Below are 18,743 nucleotides of genomic sequence, written 5' to 3'. Positions count from 1 at the left end.
ACTACACAAAGGATTATGATGATTACCCTGTGGCTGTGTTAACTGTAATGTCGTTAAAGGAGTACCATGGTGATTTTCACACTTTCTCAGTTTTATGTGCTATTTGCACAAGAGGCACTGAAGAAACACAATGAGCAAAGTATTAAATATGTCCGTTCTGTATTTTTGGAGAAATATGCGTTTTAAATTTATCGTCCTATTTTCAACCGGTTGAAAAAGTTGTCAACTTGGTGCGTCACGAACACTAACCACTCCCCTTTCCACGCCCCGTAAACCCATGGATAACTCGAGACCCATAGTTTGCGCCGCTGACTTGCAGGCAAGACAATGCAAATATTTGACTAACGTTAGGTTCACTTAAATTAGAGTGCCTTTTAAGGACTTAGATTATTTCTGTTTATATTCATTTAGCTAGCTAGTTTGCTTTTATGAGGACGTTATAGTTGTGCTTTTATCTTAACTTGGCTAGCTAGATAGCAAAAATTATAATTGGATATAAGTCAACGTCCTTACCTTAGCTATCTATCGATACTTGATATACTACTAAGCTAGCTCGCTTGTGAAAAGTCTCCCAAAAAGAGCGCTTATCATGGGGGTAGCTATGGTAATGGGGCACGGTCTGTCAATCATAGCTAACTGACAGTTCTCATTACCACGCCCAGACGGTTCGGGTGAACTTTTATAGTGGGAAATTTAGGCTTAGAAAAATACGTTTTAAAGTACATTGAAATGACTGAATAATAAAAAAAATTATGCACATTTGTTTTGTTGTTGCCTAAAGACAACTGGGAAGTGTCACGTTCAACCACCATGTTACTCCTTTAAGGGTGTGTACTCATGGATTTCTCTGTTGTGTGTTTAGTGTATAATGCTCTCACAGTGTGGTAAATGCACTCTAGTTAATTGTAGAGTGCAAACACATGGGCATGTGTACACCTGCCCTCACCTCTGGTCCATTCTCAGTCGGGTGTCAGTAGGGGGCAGTAGCGGCTTCTCTGCTGGGTCCAGCTCATTCAGCTCAATGGCAAACTTCGTGAAACCATAGTACTGTTCATAATCAGCAGGCATTGAATCTGAACGCATAGGGACATGGATTCATGGATTTACTGTATGTATGTACACAATATATGTATGCATACATGCAGGCACACACACATACACACATACATACGTGCTACAACACTTAAATTCTAGAAAATCTGCTAACAAATTTTTAAGCAAATGCAACACAAAATCATGCAGACTACAGAATATATGGCAATAATTCAGAATCATATAATAATATGTAATTGATGATTACAGAAAGCAATGCACCCCTGACAGAACACTGGGTGGGTGTGTGTCGTGCAGAGTTGACTGACGTCACCAATAGCCACTCACTTCCTCTCCAGATGCATGTAGCAGAGGGCGGGTCTCCACAGTACACTCCCTCATGCCACTTCCCAAACAGCTTGTGAACGACCTTCCCCTTCTGATCAGTGATCACGCCTTCCACTTCATTTACACTTGAGTTCCAGTACTTACACTGCAGCACATAAACAGCACACACAGTAAACCTCATGCAGAAAGTCACTGTGATACTCATAATACCTCTCCATTTTTGTAAGCTTCTGATAATATGAAGGGGTTTATTTTTGTTGCACATTCAACAATATCCTTAAATCATTGTAAATGACAGAATGTGACGCTTCTGTATTTCTGTGACATGGTAGCAGTGTTGTAAAATGGTTAAAGAGCTGGGATTAAAACCTGAACAGAGAAGGTTCAGTTCACTGAGCACATTCTTCAGTAAGGTACCAACGCTAAATTGTTTAAAAACTAGAGGAGCTCTGAAATATGAGCTTGTTATATTCCTATGACAATATCTAATTAGCATTCCATGTTTGTTGCTTTTCCTTGAATAAGTCAATAATCAGCATATGCATCAAAACAGGAGATGACCTTCTCAGAGGCAGTGTTGATTTCCTGTGGAGTGACTCATGCCTTGCATATGTCATTGCATTACACGTCTTCCTGAAGCTTCAGTGTCTCAAAAATAACTTTGTCCAGCAGATGGCACTATTGAGGTACTAAATCACTAACATGACCTTGGTGAATAAAGATGAAGAAATCCACAAACAGAAGTCCATGACAATTACCTTCTGCACCTCTTCACCTGGAATTGAACAACTCCCAGGAAGTGTTTAAGCACCAGACACAGAATACAGCAGAGCATGAAAACAAACTGTATTCCGTACCATTCTATAAAACCATTACACCCCTGTTTTAGCGAAGTTTGGACTTCCTAAGCCTATTTGTGGCTTTGAGGTCATCTGGCAATTTGTGAGAGTGTAGACAGTCACATGCTCTCTTGTGAGGGTCATTTTAACAAGTTTCAACCACGTTTCCTTCCACTCTGTAATCTGCCTCATTACATTCAGTCATTACATTAGAGGAGTACACAAGTGCAGCTGTTGCAGGTGAACTGCAGCTTCCCAGAAGTCCTCAATGCTCTTGCGTTATGAAATGGACAATCCTGCAGGCAGAATCCCTTTATCTGGGAAATACTGACGCCAATTATGTACCACCCTGTAGAGTACATAGACGGGTGTGGACTGCACTCACCTTGACAAAGGTGACCTTGCACTGGCAGACGTCACTGCTGCTGTTCTTGATGGAGATCTCGCCGTAGTGCTCGATCCAGCGCTGTCCGCTCAGGATGTTGTGGATGCAGGAGGTGACCTTGTTCCACTCGTAGTGGTCCCCAAACCTAGGCAGGGAGAGTCAGTGTGAGGGTGAGAGCTGAGGTGAGTCACAGCCACATTCAGACTTCACCCGGGTCAGGGAAAGACAGGCAGAGTGAGTCAAAGTCCAGAAGGTGAGAAGTAGTCAAACTGGATGGTAAAGAGCCATCTCTGTGTGATGAACAGAGAGAATAATTTTCAGTCCAAGGTGTGGCTTATGTGTGGTTTATGTGTGCATGTGTTATGTGAGGAAGAGTGTAGCGTGAAGGAGAGAACAGGTAAGTTTGAGCCAGGGTGAGGAAGAGGAAATGGAGTAAGAGTTGTCCACCATTACGGTGAGACCCACAGTCCTTTCAAGAACACAGTACACATACAAGACCTGCTTGCTTTCTGACCTGGGAGTAATAGAACGCTGTTAAAAGCATCCTTGAAATATTAATATAATCCTGGTTAGACGTAGGGAACGGGGCTGTACACCAGCTACCAGAAACACGTATACTGTACATCCTGACCTTTAGCAATATGCAGCCCAGAGCAACACTTTTACATGAACACCAGCCTGCTTGTGGGAGACTTCTGACTCATCAGGGCCTGATACTGCAATAGGCCACTTCTTCAAACCACTCTCCAGTCAACGTGTCCACTGGCTCCAACATGGGAGGTGCACGTGACAGAGAGAACTGTTTCACATGGGTAAAACCCCCGGACAGACAGACAGACAGACAGACAAGGACAGAAAGACTCACCCTGGCAAATGCACGTGGGTTGTGCCAACAGGGACGATCTCCATCGACTTCCCCCAGAACTTGTTCTTCCAGCGCATGTCTGAAATGAGCGATAGCACTGTGAGCACACACACAGTGAAGGCCCTGCTCGGGACGCTGTGTGACCCACCACCACAGCTACAGTGATGTCACAGTGATGTCACGGACAGCTGTATTCACAGACGGTTCACAGTGAGAAACAGGATTACCGAATCTTACCTTGCCTGAAGATGAAATTTCTGGACTCTGCGTGACATGCTGATATGGGGGGGTGATGGCTGACCTGAGACCAGTGAGACAAAAGCAAAGCCTGCTTTCAGATCTACAACAGTACATGCAACAGTACAAGTACATCTACAATATTTACACGTTCAAAAAATCAAACTAGAATCAAACAAGGATTGTTTACCATAGACATCTACAATATTCATGCACTCATTCAATATTCATTCAAAATAAGGTATATAAAAAAACTAAAAAAATGAATTATCATTTGCAATACACATAAAAGCATACCCCTTTCATATAATAACCAAATGAGAATTTATCACAAAGGGAGTCAGTGTGCCTGCTGCAGAGGACATTCTGAAGGACAACTGAAGGACACTCATCAGCAGAGTAACAGGCCCGAGTGAAAGCATGCACTGATTACGCCTTTATGTAACGCCCCTGCACTTTCGTCAAACGGCAAACAGCTCTGAAAGCCGGGGCAGAGCTGAGATATCAAGGACGCCGCGCGTGGACCTGCTTTATCAGCCGGCTTTGTAGCTGAAGTGCCTGACAGTCATCAGACCGCGCGCCGCACAAATGTCAGGAGCCCTTTTCACTATCAAATAAATCCGGAGGCTGTGCGCCTTTCAAACAGCCCGTCATCTGAATCAAGCCCTCTCTGTTCCAGCTCTTAATATGTTACTCCAGAGAACGCATGTTTTTTTACGGTGACCTGCGCCGGTCCACAGTTGATTCCTGACTGGGCTAGAGCTGACCGGCTATAGTGTCATCAGGGCAGGGGGGTTTCAGTTTGCCATTTCACTCCACCCCATCACATAAGAGTCGATTGGGAGGCTAAACCCTTTCTGCTTCAGCTGAGAAGGCGTAGTCCACGGACACTGACCGTACAGCACAGCGAGTGGAGCAGGCCGCGCGCAGCTAACCGGCTCTTTCTGAGTTCATGGAGAGCACTGCAGCGAGGGCTACCCAAAACAGCGAGAGATGAGACGAGGTGTGAAAACGGGATCCACACCTGTTCTGCGATGAAGCGGAAGCCCTTGTCCGTGCGGTCACACTCGTACGTCTCCCCAAGGACCGGGTTAAAGGGCTTCCCCCCAGCTCTGTAGTAACTGGACGTGTACCCAGACACTGCGAACGTGGCGATGTACACCTGCAGACACATCGAAATCACAACCACATGTACAGTCTTTCATATAAACACCACTTTGGCTGCTCTCTGAAAAGTCATACTCATTTTTAATAAAAACATTTAGTACATCGAGCTGGAGAAGTAGATTTAAAAATCTGTTTAATAAGGAAATCCATCAAGTTAATAGCCTCAAAAAGGCATATTTTAAACACCCAAAAATTCAACTTACACTTACATACAACAATTCAAACACTTCTCTGGGTGTTATTTTTTCAGTTAAACAAGACCCATTTTAACAGCCCTACGTCTTCTTGCCTCATGCATTAAAACAGGAGGTCTAAACACTGAAAGCCTCTTTATCTGATGGAGCCACTTAGATAAACTGGGATAGACACGGTAGAAAGGAGACACCAGTGTCTGGAGTCAGCGCTGTGTTTCCACATCTCTCTTTCTCAGTCCAAACAATGGCAGGCGACCCAGCCGGAATGGCTCTAATCAGATCATATGGAGGAAACTGAAGTGGACATTCCTTTCTTTCCTGTCATACAGCTTTTACTCTCTCGTATGTTTTAACCGTTAAGCATTAGATCCGTCGGCCGTGGAGTAATGGGTAAGAGAGTGCCCGTCCTCTTTAGGCAGGGCAGTATGCCCCTATCAGCACCCATACCACCTGGCCCTCCTCCTGTCTGATGGATGACACTACGCAGGCCTGGACTTGCTCAGTACTTGGATGGGAGAAAAAAAAGTTTCTGCTACAAGACAGATTGGTGTGCCAGTAGGGGGCAGTCTTCCCTCTGGATCCAGCTAAAAACACTGCAATGTTCCAGTGCAGTAAGGAGGGATTCTGTACTGTATGAAATAGTGTCTTTTGGGCTGAGATATCGAACTGAGGTCCTGACTCGCTGCGCTCTTGGTAACCCCGTAGCATTTATTGTGAAGAGCAGGAGGTTCCCAATCTGGATCTCTCAATATGGCCATATAAACATCCCCCAGATGATCTGGCTAAATTAGTCTCCCCCTCTCCAGGTCAGCTGATGAGCAGAGGGCATTCTGGCAAAGAATGGTAGGCTTGCCTCTTCCAGGTGGCTGCTACGCATACTGTACAGTAGGTGGTGGCTGAGGTAAGTATTCCCACTTCATTGTAAGCATTTCTGAGATTATGAAAGGTGTATTAAAGGTGTATGAGAGCTGTATTAAAAGCAATCAGTAATAATAAAGCTAATAATCATAATTAAAGATAATAATAATGTGAGTGCGCACAGTTAACAAGCTTCGCGTGGTGTCTGCTGCGTGGCTTTGAAGGAGAGGTGGCCCACATCCTGTGACTAAAAGCATCTGTATGGGCGGAGACCAGCGTGCTGTCTGGCGAGTGGCGCTGCCTTCGTACTGATGTGGTGTGACACAGGAGAAGGCTCATTTCATTCGTTTCAGACTGAGTTTACTGCACTCAAGCCACAGGTCACACACCTTCCTCACCTAAACGCACATTCCATCAATTTACTGCTCCTGTGTACATACAAACAAGACTGTTTTTCAAGAAAGAAGCCAATAACTAGCATAGTGGCTTTAGTATACAGTACATTATACACAATAGTGAAAACAGTGAGCGCTCATGCAGTTAAATCACTCTGTGTCTGTGTGTGTGCGTGCATGTGTGCATTTGTGTGTGAGCGTGTATGTGTGTGTCTGTGAGTGTGTGCGTCTGTGCGTGTGTGTGTGTGTGTGTGGGTGTGTGTGCTAGTGTGTGTGTGTGTGTGTGTGTGTGAGTGTGTATGCATTTGAGCAGTTAAATCCATCACCATCCTCTGGAAGGGGTCCTGTGTGTCTGTGTGCATGCGTGCGTGCGTGTGTCTGTGTGCGTGCGTGTGTGTGTTTGTGTGTGTTTGAGCGGTTAAACCCCTCACCATCCTGAGGAAGGGGTCCTGTGTGTCTGTGTGTGTGCGTGTGTGTGTGTGTGTGTGTGTGTTTGAGCGGTTAAACCCCTCACCATCCTGAGGAAGGGGTCCTGTGTGTCTGTGTGTGTGCGTGTGTGTGTGTGTGTGTGTGTGTTTGAGCGGTTAAACCCCTCACCATCCTGAGGAAGGGGTCCTGTGTGTCTGTGTGCGTGCGTGTGTGTGTGTGTGTGTGTGTGTGTGTGTGTGTGTGTTAAATCGCAGTTAAACCCCTCACCATCCTGAGGAAGGGGTCCTGTGTGTCTGTGTGTGTGTGTGTGTGTGCGTGTGTGTGTTTGTGTGTGTTTGAGCGGTTAAACCCCTCACCATCCTGAGGAAGGGGTCCTGTGTGTCTGTGTGTGTGTGTGTGTGTGCGTGTGTGTGTTTGTGTGTGTTTGAGCGGTTAAACCCCTCACCATCCTGAGGAAGGGGTCCTGTGTGTCTGTGTGCATGCGTGCGTGCGTGTGTTTGTGTGCGTGTGTTTGTGTGCGTGCGTTTGTGTGTGTGTCTGTGTTTGTGTGTGTTAAATCGCAGTTAAACCCCTCACCATCCTGAGGAAGGGGTCCTGTGTGCTAGCGGCCCGGTCCAGCAGCTCGCTGTACTCCAGCTCCTCACACAGCCTCTGCAGGGTGTTGAGCGGCTCGTTCAGCTGCACGGGCATGGCCACCTTGGACAGGTCCTTCCCAATGTTGTTCTTCAGGATGTTCCACAGGCTGATGCTGCTGGTGTTGGGGCTGGGGGCAGGCAGGCAGGACCTGCGTCTCCTCTGGAGGGCGCCATTCTCCACATACTCTGGGAAGCAAAGCGCGACACAAGGGGAACTTTACGGACCACATCACATTTGGAAAAATGGACACAGACATAAAGGTATACATATTAAATGCATTCAACATTTAAAAGAGTGGAAAATAAGTCATGAGACCGGGTAATTCGGTCTACTGCCCTAGGACTGACGTACACCACACCTGAGACGGCTCTTTCACTCTCCACTTCATTGGTGTAGGTGTCCACAGAGACGCTGTCACTGATGTCACTGATGTATGAGTCATCGTCAGAGACCTGGAACACATGAAGGGTAATTACAGGTGTGGAGCTTCCTGGCAGGTAGAACACACTGTTCAACACTGTCCACTCCCTAACCAGGAGAACCCACATGCTGATCAACCTCCTTCACCTCCCTACAAGTACCCGGGGGAGTCTGAGGGTGTGGGTGTGTGTGTGCGTGCATGTGTGTGTGTGTGTGTATGTATGTGTGTGCTGGTGTGTGTGTGCAGGACACACCATGGCAGTCCTATGGGTCTTTGTACAGACTGCTGCCAAATTTACACCTCAGCTTATGAGAGTATTTTTAGGTGGTAATTAGCACAATTTTCACATTTCTTCTGCTGGAACTGGTTAGGACAATTTGTTGTGGAGAGGAGGAGAGGCAGCTGGAATGTTTTCACTGGGAGAAAAGATGTGAACAAATGCTTCCTGATTGTATCACTTGAGGGAATTCTGTGTTCTGATGCCAACAGCCTCTTGCCAATCCTGTAATGATTTGCCATATACACGGGATGCTGTGTCAAGAATAAAGTCATAAGTCTGTCTTAATGTTTTATTACAGGACTTTAATAAGGCAAAACCACAAAAAGAACCAGAAGACCAGGGAGAGCTAGATGCTAATCTGCGGGGTGAGATGAGGATATCATTTCAGCATCTCACCTCGTTCTCAGAGGAACTAGCTGACAGCAGGACTTCCTGTGCATCAAAGAACTCCGACAATGACTCTGTGATGGAAGTTCTGCTCTCATTGGATGCCTGATGGACAAGGGGGCGGGACCCATCTGTGGAGTCTTGCTTCTAATCGGAAGCACAAAATCATGTCAACACCCAAATTTTACATCAACAAGATATCAACAAGACATGAATACAATAATAATAATAATACTAATGCAAGACATTCAAATAATAAGTATTGTAAGGTATTGTTAGCAAACTGCTCAGGGAAAAGGGGACCTTTTATAACACAAAGTGCACAAACCAAATTGAAATGATTTCATGAAAAGGGTGAATGCAGGAAGAGAATGCGGACCATAAAACCACAAGATGTGCTGATCCCACCTCAGATGAATCCACACATTCACAAATGGCACGCAACATTTTCCCCTCAAAAACTGGCCAAACACAAGCTGACAAATGGGTACCACCTTAAAATCACAATTTAAAACAGGTAGGAGCAGGCAAATATTCTCAGTCACTAAGGGCTTGAACAGTGAAACAATCTAGGTGGGAAGGTAAACAGTAGGGGTTATGTACACACAGCCACAGCAGTGATAATAGAAGGATATTTGTTCACTGGCCACTCAGGCAACGGACATAACTATTAGCAGTCCACAATTACAGTATCCATCAATGATCTCTTGTCAGTCCATAAATATTAATGAACAGCCACAGCGATATGGTCTAAGCTTGGAAAGAACATTATATGGTTTATAAATATATAAATTATTATTTATCAAAGCATTATAGGAAATGGCACTGTAGACAGCGATCTCAAACAACATCCATTAAGAAAACTGCTGAGTCTGTGGAAGGGTTTGATGACCTTTCACTATGGAATTGTGAAGAGGCAGCACAATTAAGCCTGTCTGTAACTATGAAACGCTTACTGGCATCCATCCTTATACAGGCCAAATAGCAAAACTTGTTCATAACTGACACATTCGGTTACTCATTTATATAGTAAGACCGTAACCGTAGCAGTTAAGGTGCAGTGCCATAGTCAAATGTACACTCACAACATCTCGAGAATTCAAAATACAAGCAATAGGTCAACTCAGGCAACTGGCTATATAAGGACACACTATCTTCATTTCTCAATCGTGTACCCTGAAAAATGAAGACATCTTCATGCAGAGCAGAGGCAATCAAATCAAGATGAGAAAAGTGCACTTATTCAAAAGGTGAAGAATGCAGGCACTAAATCAAGCAAGGAGCTGACTAGGGGTTAAGGGAGCCTCTTCTCTATTTTAATGGGGGTGGCATCACAGGGGTGGCGGTGGGGTGGGTTCACAGGACCACCACTGACAATGAAGGGGAATGCAAGCATGCAATTCCCACACCAACCTGCAGGGGGGACGTGCTGAGATTAAAAACAACAGAGGGCTCTACGATGCACGACTCAGCATGAATCTTGGAAAGTCGCTCCCTCAGTTCTGAGTTTTGGGCTATGGCCTGCAAGAGTAATGAGCGTTCAGCACAAAACCGTTGCATCAGACAGAATCATCACACTTACAAGCCCACTCCACTAGGGGGCGTGTTTCTCTTCATGTCTCAAAAGCTCAAATGTAACATTATTTCAATATGTCATACTATTTTCAAATTCCCTTTGAATAAGCATTGAATTAAGTCAAGTTATTAAGTATTAAGAAAAATGATGAACAGACAGGATCTTTCACGAGTTGAAAAGGAAACATAAACATCCAGATTAGATGTAGATGTTAGATGTAGCTACAATCCAGGTGGAGTTGTGTAAAATACACCCCACCTAGTTTCATCTTCATGTAAGTCTTTACAGATCACAATAATCCTACACAAAAATGTCTTTTCATACTTCATGCAAAATGTGAACACATTCTACTACCCACAAATGCTACCCACAACAAAAAATCAACAATCCTAACAGGAAGGAAGAATCAGAAATCAAAAACCTCCTGGCAGTTATTGAAACGAGACTGTTAAAGAGGAAATGGAGCAAAAATGAAATTAAAAACGATTTAATTTTTGCTCTGGGCTATCCACCGCTCTCTTCTTTCCTCATATCTTCCAATCATTACGCTGCCAGCGAATCACTTTTCCGGACCTTCAAAAGGTAGACTAGCAGCTCAGACACTCATCGCTGCCGAGAGAAGACTAGACCGGTCAAAAGCCATCACTGCAAATCACGTTGAGTGCATGTAGTTACAGCCAGCATTGTTTGCTCACTGTCTGCCAGTGTAGAGTGCTTATTGTTCAGTCAGGCACAGTGTCAGCCTGCAGCAGACAGACGGTATATTTGTTTGACCTCACCGTTTGTTATAAGGAAATAGCGTGTGGCGATGAATGCAGTGTAATGGGAAGGTCATGAGAAGACGCCTGCAGAGAAGAGGCAGGGAGCCATTGGCACCCTGTCTGTAAACATCCTCTGATGACGGACCCCCGCAGGACGGGAAGTGGCAGCCCAGCTGGACACATCCGCTTTGCGCTCACATCTTCATCCCGTGCTGCTCAATGCAGGTTCGATATTTCAGCTTAAATATTCCAGGCAGTCGTTTGCTGGACTGGAGCCAGTCACATCGGATCAAACGGGAAGACTCGCGGAAGAGACGGGGCTGGAGAATAAAGCTCCTAATTATGAAGGGACCCCGGCCTGGGCAGTGACAAGCCTCTCACACAGACTCACACGACACAGGGGACAAGCTGCGAACGCAAGCCACCGGCAGCACCCAGCCCCGGCCAGCTGCTTCCTTTCTACTGTGATTGTACGGCTGCGCTCCAGAACAGATCCAGAAAACAGGAGCTCTTTGTGATGCCGCGACCTTCTCTGTTTCAGATGTTCACATCACAAGGACATTCCACCCGTTCACAGCGTAGCCACATCATCCAATGGGATTCATGGGAGAACAGACCCTGACTGTTAAAGCAGGACGAGGAGCTCAGAACCCATAACCCATAATTCCGTGCTTTGAGGCCTGACACTTCCTGTACTGGAAGACCAGAGTGTCTGCTGCTTTTCGTTCTGCCTCCACCCTTAAACTTTATATCAGTCTTTACTTGGATACAATTAGATCCAGATCTGAATTCTGATGCCCATATCAGAAATATCACCAAAATTGGCTTTTATTATCTTAGGAATATTGGAAAAGTACAGCTGTTTCTCTCCCAGACAGACACTGAGAGATTAATTCAAACTTTCATCATGAGCAGACTTGATTACTGCAGTGCTCTCCTTTCTGGTCTACCTAAGAAAAGATTAACTGCAGATCATTCAAAATGCAGCAGCATGCGTACTGACCTGGACCAGAAGGAGAGCACACATCACATCTTAGTCCCTTCACTGGTTGCCTGTTCGTTTTAGAATAGATTTTAAGACTCTTTTATTGGTTTTCAAATCACAGGGCTAGCGCCGAATACATTTCAGGCATGCTTTTGAAATATTCTCCCTTCAGATCCCTCAGGACAACATCTCAGCTCCCTCCCTCTGGCACTGGCCTCTTAGCTGTCCCACGGGCCAGGGCAAAGACTTCTGGGGAGGCAGCTTTTACTGTCTGCGGTTCTCGTCTCTGGAACAGTCTGCCAAAGGACCTGAGAGCTTCAGAATCTATCGCCATTTTTAAACGATATCTTAAGACATACCTTTTAGTTTGGCTTCCACATAGTTTATTTCACTTTCATTTTTTAAAATTATTTTACTTCACTGTCATTGCCTTTTATTTTTATTTCTTTTTTTTACATCTTTTACTTATGCATTATTTTACTTGTTTTTATGATTACAAAAGTTTTTTATTGCTAGAGAATAATGGTTATTATTGAAGGTTTTTATTATTTTATTAGTCTTTTAATTTTTATTGTCTTTTACTGTTTTTTAGTGTTGCTGTAGCATTTTTATGGATCTTTTTATCTTTACTATGTGAAGCACTTTGTATTGGATTCTTGCACAAAAAGCGCTATATATATAAACTGTGATTTGATTTGATTTGATTTGATACAAAGACTGTATCAAATTGAAGAGCCTGAGCTCAAGGTGCAACTCAGCTGCTAATTGACAGCATAACCTGCAAGTCCCCTAGAAATGGAGTGTTTGGGAGGCCATTAATACTATCACAGACTAACACAAACACATCTTGTCATATTTCCATTGCTTTGCAGCAGGAACCTCAGTTTAGTTGGTGGCAAAGTGGGAATGGACCAATCAGAGCATACCGAGGTCAAAGCGTTCTTCAGCCCCATGATCTGGGCAGATGGGGGCTGACATGTCTCATGGTCCAGCACTTGCTTCAGTCTGTCCCTCTCTGAGGACAAGGAGCTGAAGGTGGACATCAGGGTGGCATGCACTGTAAGGGAAAGAGAACCATCTGTTTACATGGCCATAAGGTGCAGTATCAGACCTGCACGAAAGAAACCTGCACTATGCCAAAAATGTTTCTCAGTTTTACTCAAGACATTGTATGTGCGCTCCTTTAACAGCCACTGATCTCTTACATTCAACTCATTCTATTTCAGCTGGCAATGTAATATCTGTGTCATTCTGTTACTCTGCTACTGTCATCATTAGTCTTGTAATTGTGTTGCAATCAGTTGCTATCTGACCTGTGTCATTATATAGGCTTTTTCAAAATCTCATACAATTTGTTTTGTTAGCGTATTGGCCTGAGAAGTGCTTTGCTGAGTGGTCTATTAAAATGAAATTACAGGCATCAAATGACTTCCTGCAGATTCACAGGAAGGGTTCTCTCATTTTTAGAGATATTATATCAATTTCCTCTCAGGAAAGCATTACTTTTTGTAGCTCAGATAGCAGAATGTTGACTGCTGTCTGTTACAGGAAATTTAGCAGCATGGCTAAATTTATGCACAGACTGCCTTTCATCCTGTTTACATTGTACTGACCGCATGTGTACGCACACATTTGAGATGACACAGTGTGCACATCGCATCATAGAGCATATGTGAGCACTTGGTATTCAGCCTGATAAAACAGAACCTGATAAAATATTATGCGTAAACTACATGTTAAATCTCTGGACAGATGATTTAAGAAAGAAGAGCACAAACACAGTAGTGATACTGCCAGCTTCTCTATTAATTCCATGTTAAATGAAAATGCTGCACTTGGCAGCACTGCTGGGAGTAGTCTAAGAAATCATTTAAATGAAGAGAACAGAAAGCTACCAACAGCTTAAATTTGTAATAAACAGCTGTCACGCCCTTGAGAGAACTACGTAGCACTTTCATTAAAATGAATCACAACCCTAACGATGGCACTTGACTTGCAAATGAGGCAGTAGAATACTGAATAGTGGGAGCAGTGAATTGAAATAATGAATCATTTGTATTCAGAGGTCTATCACTCCAATGAAGAGATGGTAGACTTGTTAGTATCATCTACGTTTAGTTCAGCTGCAAGCATGAACTGCAAAAATCACATCTGAGCAAGTTCTGAGGATCACCAAGTTTTCACTATCAAGAATAAACTTTACCTAAAAACCTTCCCCAATTCCCCAGTCATAATTGTACTGTAGGTCCCCATCAATTTGAGATAGGGCATACTAGTGCATATGACCTCTGAGGCTTATGCTGCCAGCCACTTCCTCTGTTGACTGTGCAATACACCAGTTAGCGTTGCGTTAGAGGACTGCGAGGCGGACTGCGAGGCGGATGTACACCAGCTAACTTTGTTTTAAAGGACTGACACAAAAATTCCAGACCACAGCGTGCATGATGAAGAACAAATGTCCAACAGCTTCTGAAAATTTGCAAATATTTTTTTGTGACGAGCATATTTTTGGATCGCAGAACTCACAGGTGCTTGCAACCCGACAGAAGTCCTCCTGCAGTTTGGACACGTCGGAAGGAGAGTCGGGCACCTCGGGGTCGTTCTTGTCATTGCCCAGCTCCGCGGTGGACAGATTCGGGTTAGAGGCGTGAAGTCGGACTGACCCTGAGGAAATGCAGCTGGGAACCTTGGCGAGGTGGAAGCAAACCACGCAGAGAACAACGGATCAAGGAATTATGGTGTCAGTGACAGAGGGAATCAATGAATCACACTGACAGTGAGAAAGAGAACGCTGTTGAGAGACAATCGCTCACACTGTAAGGGACAATCACATGGACAGTGAAGGTCAATCGCATAAACAATGAAACATTACGCATAGTTAAAACAGTGATCTATACACAGACACTAAGATGTAAAGAAGTGGAAAAGGAGACAGAAGTAGAGAAGGAGTGGAAGGACATACAGGAGCCCTGTTCACAAAGAGAAGCAGGTCAGGTCAGCACACCTCGAGAGTGGTTTTGGAGTCTTTCCCATAGTTTTTGGTGCGCCACTTCCTCGGAGGCCTCTTCTCCTTCTTAGGACTGTCAAACGTGGACGCCTAATGGAACAAGGGACAGAGAAAAAGAGCCAAACTTAGGGATGACAATCAGAGAGGATGATGGGTATACAGGTTAGCGCTCCGAAAAGGATGTGTACATACTGTAGGTTAAAGTACACAGCCCAGAAAATGGCACAGAAGCACTGATTACTTGCAGTGACAAACAATAAGGTTCTGCCAAGATCTTTCTGAAGCTAACAAAACGGCAGACTGCTAAAAATACCGTAGCACTGACAGATAGGAACAGCATTCATCCACTGATGCAGGCAGCCAGTGAAGCCTTCGTTCTTCAAAACTCAGCCATCCTTTCACAGAGGTTACTGAAGTGTAAAGAAAGAAGTCCCCACACCTTCAATCTGCCACCGCGGCCGTCTCAAGTAATAAATCAGCCCTATTTGTGTCTCCGGACAGTATGTTCTTCCACCTTTGATAAATAGGGTGGTGCACTTAATAGAGCTGAGCTCTGGATGGTTGGTGCCTTTTCATATTACAATTAAGGTGCTTCTGTGTTTGGTTTAAAAAAAAGAAACAGAACCGGCTTTCTTCCCCATTCGGCATGGATGGAAATGACTCCATGGCCTGGGGGCACACACACACACACACACACACACACACCTGCAGGGCGTTGATGGACGGGGCAGAGTAGGTGCGGTGTAGGACCTCCATGCTCCTCAGGAGATGGTTGAGATCCAGCAGGTAGGATTCACACTCTGAGAGCTCTGTGGAAAGAGGCGGGGGGGGGGGCTGTAAACACTAACGCCTGCGTCACAGAGAAAGGGACAGGGGCGTCTGAGGTAAGGGGGGGCGGCCGGGTCGGGTACCTCTGGAGCACTTCTCCATGTCCTCAGAGGACTGCAGCAAGGCGGTGACCTTGGCCTGGTTGTTGAAGGTCATGGGGAAGGGGCTTGATGTGTGGATGGAGGACTGCTTTGTCAGGGGGGTGCGCTAACAGAGTGAACAAGAGTCCACGATCAAACCCACGGTCACAAGCAAGAAACAACTACACATATTTTTTTGGTGAGTGCTGATTATTAATTATTAATGGGGTTTTCTGCCTTAGCCGCAGGGAAAACAAGCTATTACTTCTTGGTGGATAACTAAATTAGGAACTATATCAAGAAATAGCAGCTTACAACTATAGTTGGGGTCACTGTAATTGGTTGATGACAAAATATGTGAAGTTCATTGTGAATTGAACTGATGGCTGCGAGACATATATTCCACCACTATCTTTTTATTCCATCACTTAATTGTGCCTCAGATTAGATTTGTTGAGGCCTGCTGAAATTTGAATTTGTGCTTACCTCTGCTCTCATATCACATATCACTTTTAATTTTACTAATTGCTTTTAATTTGTTACAGTTGGTGGAGCGGTTCACTTAATTGCTCTGCGACTTATTATTGACTAATTGGCTGTGAGTTAAGGGCACAGGATACAGTCAGAAACAGTCAGAATTTTTTTCTAAGTGAATGACCACTTTACTGATTGACTTGAGTTGGTCCTCCGCAGTGGCAATATTTGAACACTAGGGAGCGAGGACGCCAGCGTAGTAAAACAAAGGGTTAGGTTTCTGTTAATACTGAATCACACAATTATATGAACACTGGTATATCATTACTGTGCATGCATCTGCATTCAGGCCCAGCTCTGTTGCTATGGCCATGCTGAATATGCAGAACTGAGAGGGTTGAGAAGGGTGACGCAGGAAGGAATGACTCGCCTTCCTCATAGAGGCGCTTTCGGACAGGTTGGGCGACACCGCAGGGGGGAAGTGAGAGAAGAAGAGGGGCTTCTCCTGGGGATACATGGCGATCTCGTTCTGACGGTAGAGTCGGTGATGCCGCAGCTTGGAGACCCACTCGTCAAACAGCTCCTGAGAATTGATCTGCACACCGAGTCAGGGGTGAGGGGGAGGTTCTCCTCTAGGAGAATGAATGAATGAATGAACGAATCATTGCATTTATATAGCACTTTTCACAACACTCAACGTGCTTTACAGTGATGAGTGGAAATTCACCTCACACAGCACCAATGTGTGGCACCCACCTGGGTGATGCACGACAGCCATTTTGCGCCAGAACGCTCACCACACATTAGGAGAGGAGCACAACACTGGCAGTGGCAGGAAGGGAGGGGGGTGTAGGTGCTTGTAACACTTCTCCTTCACAGTTTCCAGCACACCTCAACCCACAACTTGCTCTACTGAGTTTCACATCCTCATGCTCAAACTGGCTCTGAGTCTGGCTCTGAACTGAACTGACTCCCCCTCTAGGCCTGGGGCTGGACGAGCTTGGCCGTCCGTCGTACCTTTAGATGGTAGATGTTTTCTTCGGCGTCCAGGTCGATGCACTTGGCCTTCTTCTTGATGGCCATGACGGAGAGGCCCACGTCGATGCAGCCGTGCAGCTTTCCCTTCTCGATCTGCGGAGACGGAGCGAGGCGAGCGAGCGAGCTGCCGTTAGCACAGTGGCTGTGCTTTTGCCATCCCGTCCAATCAGCAGGGCACTCACGCAGAAGCCCGCCCAGAAGTAGACTGAAATGGCCCTCCCACTGAGGGAAGGTCATCGTCAGTGGGCGGAGCTGCTGACTGCAGTACTTGAATCGCCCCCTGTGTGACTCTGAATCGTGCCTGCCTGAATGTGACCTGGTGATGAAACTATCCTGACTCACTGCACAGAGACACAGACAGAGAGACACAGGGGGGGCTATAGGATTGCTAGCAATTTATACATCTGTGATACCAGAGTTGCTAATGAGGGTCTGGTGCATTACAGAGGACCTTCCAAAATCCAGCCAGTGACCAATACATTAGGAAGGAAGTGTACCTATCTCTAAAATGATAAAGTGTACCTATTCCTGAAATTATAATTGCCCTGAAGCTGTCTTTGATTGTATCTCTTCAGTTCACAATCTGGCCAGTTTAAGTACGGACCACCAATCAACAGCGGGTTACTTTTCCCCCTAATCGGTCTGGTGATACGGTATTACTGTTTCACGCTACACTTAGCATGAAATAATATCAACCGCATCAAAGAGAATGACTTCCTGTACATTATCTTCGCTGTACACAGCAATTACTAACCGTTGTTTTTCGTAAAAGATTTTTTCATACACACAGCAGCCTTTGCCGAAAATGAATTAAAACAGGAAATCAGCGACTGGTGATCCATATATAAGCCTGCATGCTTATCAACCATGCTTCAGTGCAATTAATCACAAACAGCTTCAGTATAAGTAGTAAACAGAACTGATAAGTTCTTTGATCCTCGCTTCTGAGCAGGTGCTGTACCCCTGCCAAACACTGGGGGATGGTGGGAGAACTCAGAGAGAGTTATGTCATGTCACGTGTCACATCTCCTTAAGCGAAGGCTCCGGTGGTGACAGGCCGTGGTATAAATCCAATCCCGTTGGGCGCAGCCATGAAGAAAGCGATCTGTTACCCCACACAGGCGGCAGAAGGGGGACAGGCGCCCAGATACTCACATCAGCCCTGCACTTGGCGTACTTCAGGATGCCTCGGTCCAGGAAGAAGTATCGCTGCGGAGAGGGAGGGAGGAAATTAAACGTTGTCAGAGAACTAATAATGATACGGATGAATAATTAAACGTGATTAATAACTGTGTTCCAGCACTGCAGACGCACTTCTTCCTCTAATGTTAAAAATGCAGACAGTCTGACGGGACTTTGTGTTTTTCCCCCAGGACTGGATGGCAGGCCGTGCGAAAGCATCAGCTAATGGACGTAAAACACGGAGAAAGTCAGCTCATCCGAGAGAGGGGGAGCCGTGTAGACAGGGTCGCTGTGAGAGACGGGCCTAGAGGGCAAACGGCCGCAGCACGGGGACGTAAT

General features: G+C 45.2%; 1 protein-coding gene across 6 annotated transcripts in view; it reads right to left on the bottom strand.

The window, feature by feature from the left end:
* The window catches only part of osbpl3b (oxysterol binding protein-like 3b), a 52,634-nt gene that overhangs the window by 3,160 nt on the left and 30,731 nt on the right, over positions 1 to 18,743 (bottom strand). For 2 of the 6 annotated variants that reach the window (XM_035431354.1, XM_035431364.1), the window contains exons 4-21: positions 18,378 to 18,431; positions 17,202 to 17,315; positions 16,615 to 16,779; positions 15,714 to 15,837; positions 15,508 to 15,611; positions 14,800 to 14,892; positions 14,322 to 14,481; positions 12,722 to 12,852; positions 9,887 to 9,994; positions 8,483 to 8,620; positions 7,744 to 7,837; positions 7,326 to 7,570; positions 4,731 to 4,868; positions 3,707 to 3,770; positions 3,470 to 3,548; positions 2,605 to 2,749; positions 1,381 to 1,525; positions 947 to 1,073 (exon numbers count right to left, since the gene is read on the bottom strand). In XM_035431354.1, coding sequence (XP_035287245.1) covers positions 947 to 1,073; positions 1,381 to 1,525; positions 2,605 to 2,749; positions 3,470 to 3,548; positions 3,707 to 3,770; positions 4,731 to 4,868; positions 7,326 to 7,570; positions 7,744 to 7,837; positions 8,483 to 8,620; positions 9,887 to 9,994; positions 12,722 to 12,852; positions 14,322 to 14,481; positions 14,800 to 14,892; positions 15,508 to 15,611; positions 15,714 to 15,837; positions 16,615 to 16,779; positions 17,202 to 17,315; positions 18,378 to 18,431 — 2,228 coding nt within the window. Of the gene's footprint in view, positions 1 to 946; positions 1,074 to 1,380; positions 1,526 to 2,604; positions 2,750 to 3,469; positions 3,549 to 3,706; positions 3,771 to 4,730; positions 4,869 to 7,325; positions 7,571 to 7,743; positions 7,838 to 8,482; positions 8,621 to 9,886; positions 9,995 to 12,721; positions 12,853 to 14,321; positions 14,482 to 14,799; positions 14,893 to 15,507; positions 15,612 to 15,713; positions 15,838 to 16,614; positions 16,817 to 17,201; positions 17,316 to 18,377; positions 18,432 to 18,743 lie in introns of those variants that run through there. The other 4 variants (XM_035431371.1, XM_035431379.1, XM_035431387.1 and 1 more) reach the window with 4 other exon arrangements.

Source organism: Anguilla anguilla, chromosome 1 (genome assembly GCF_013347855.1).
Source record: "Anguilla anguilla isolate fAngAng1 chromosome 1, fAngAng1.pri, whole genome shotgun sequence".
Lineage (NCBI taxonomy): Eukaryota > Metazoa > Chordata > Actinopteri > Anguilliformes > Anguillidae > Anguilla > Anguilla anguilla.
Note: the sequence above shows the minus strand (reverse complement) of the source record. Positions and strands in the feature narration are given on the sequence as shown.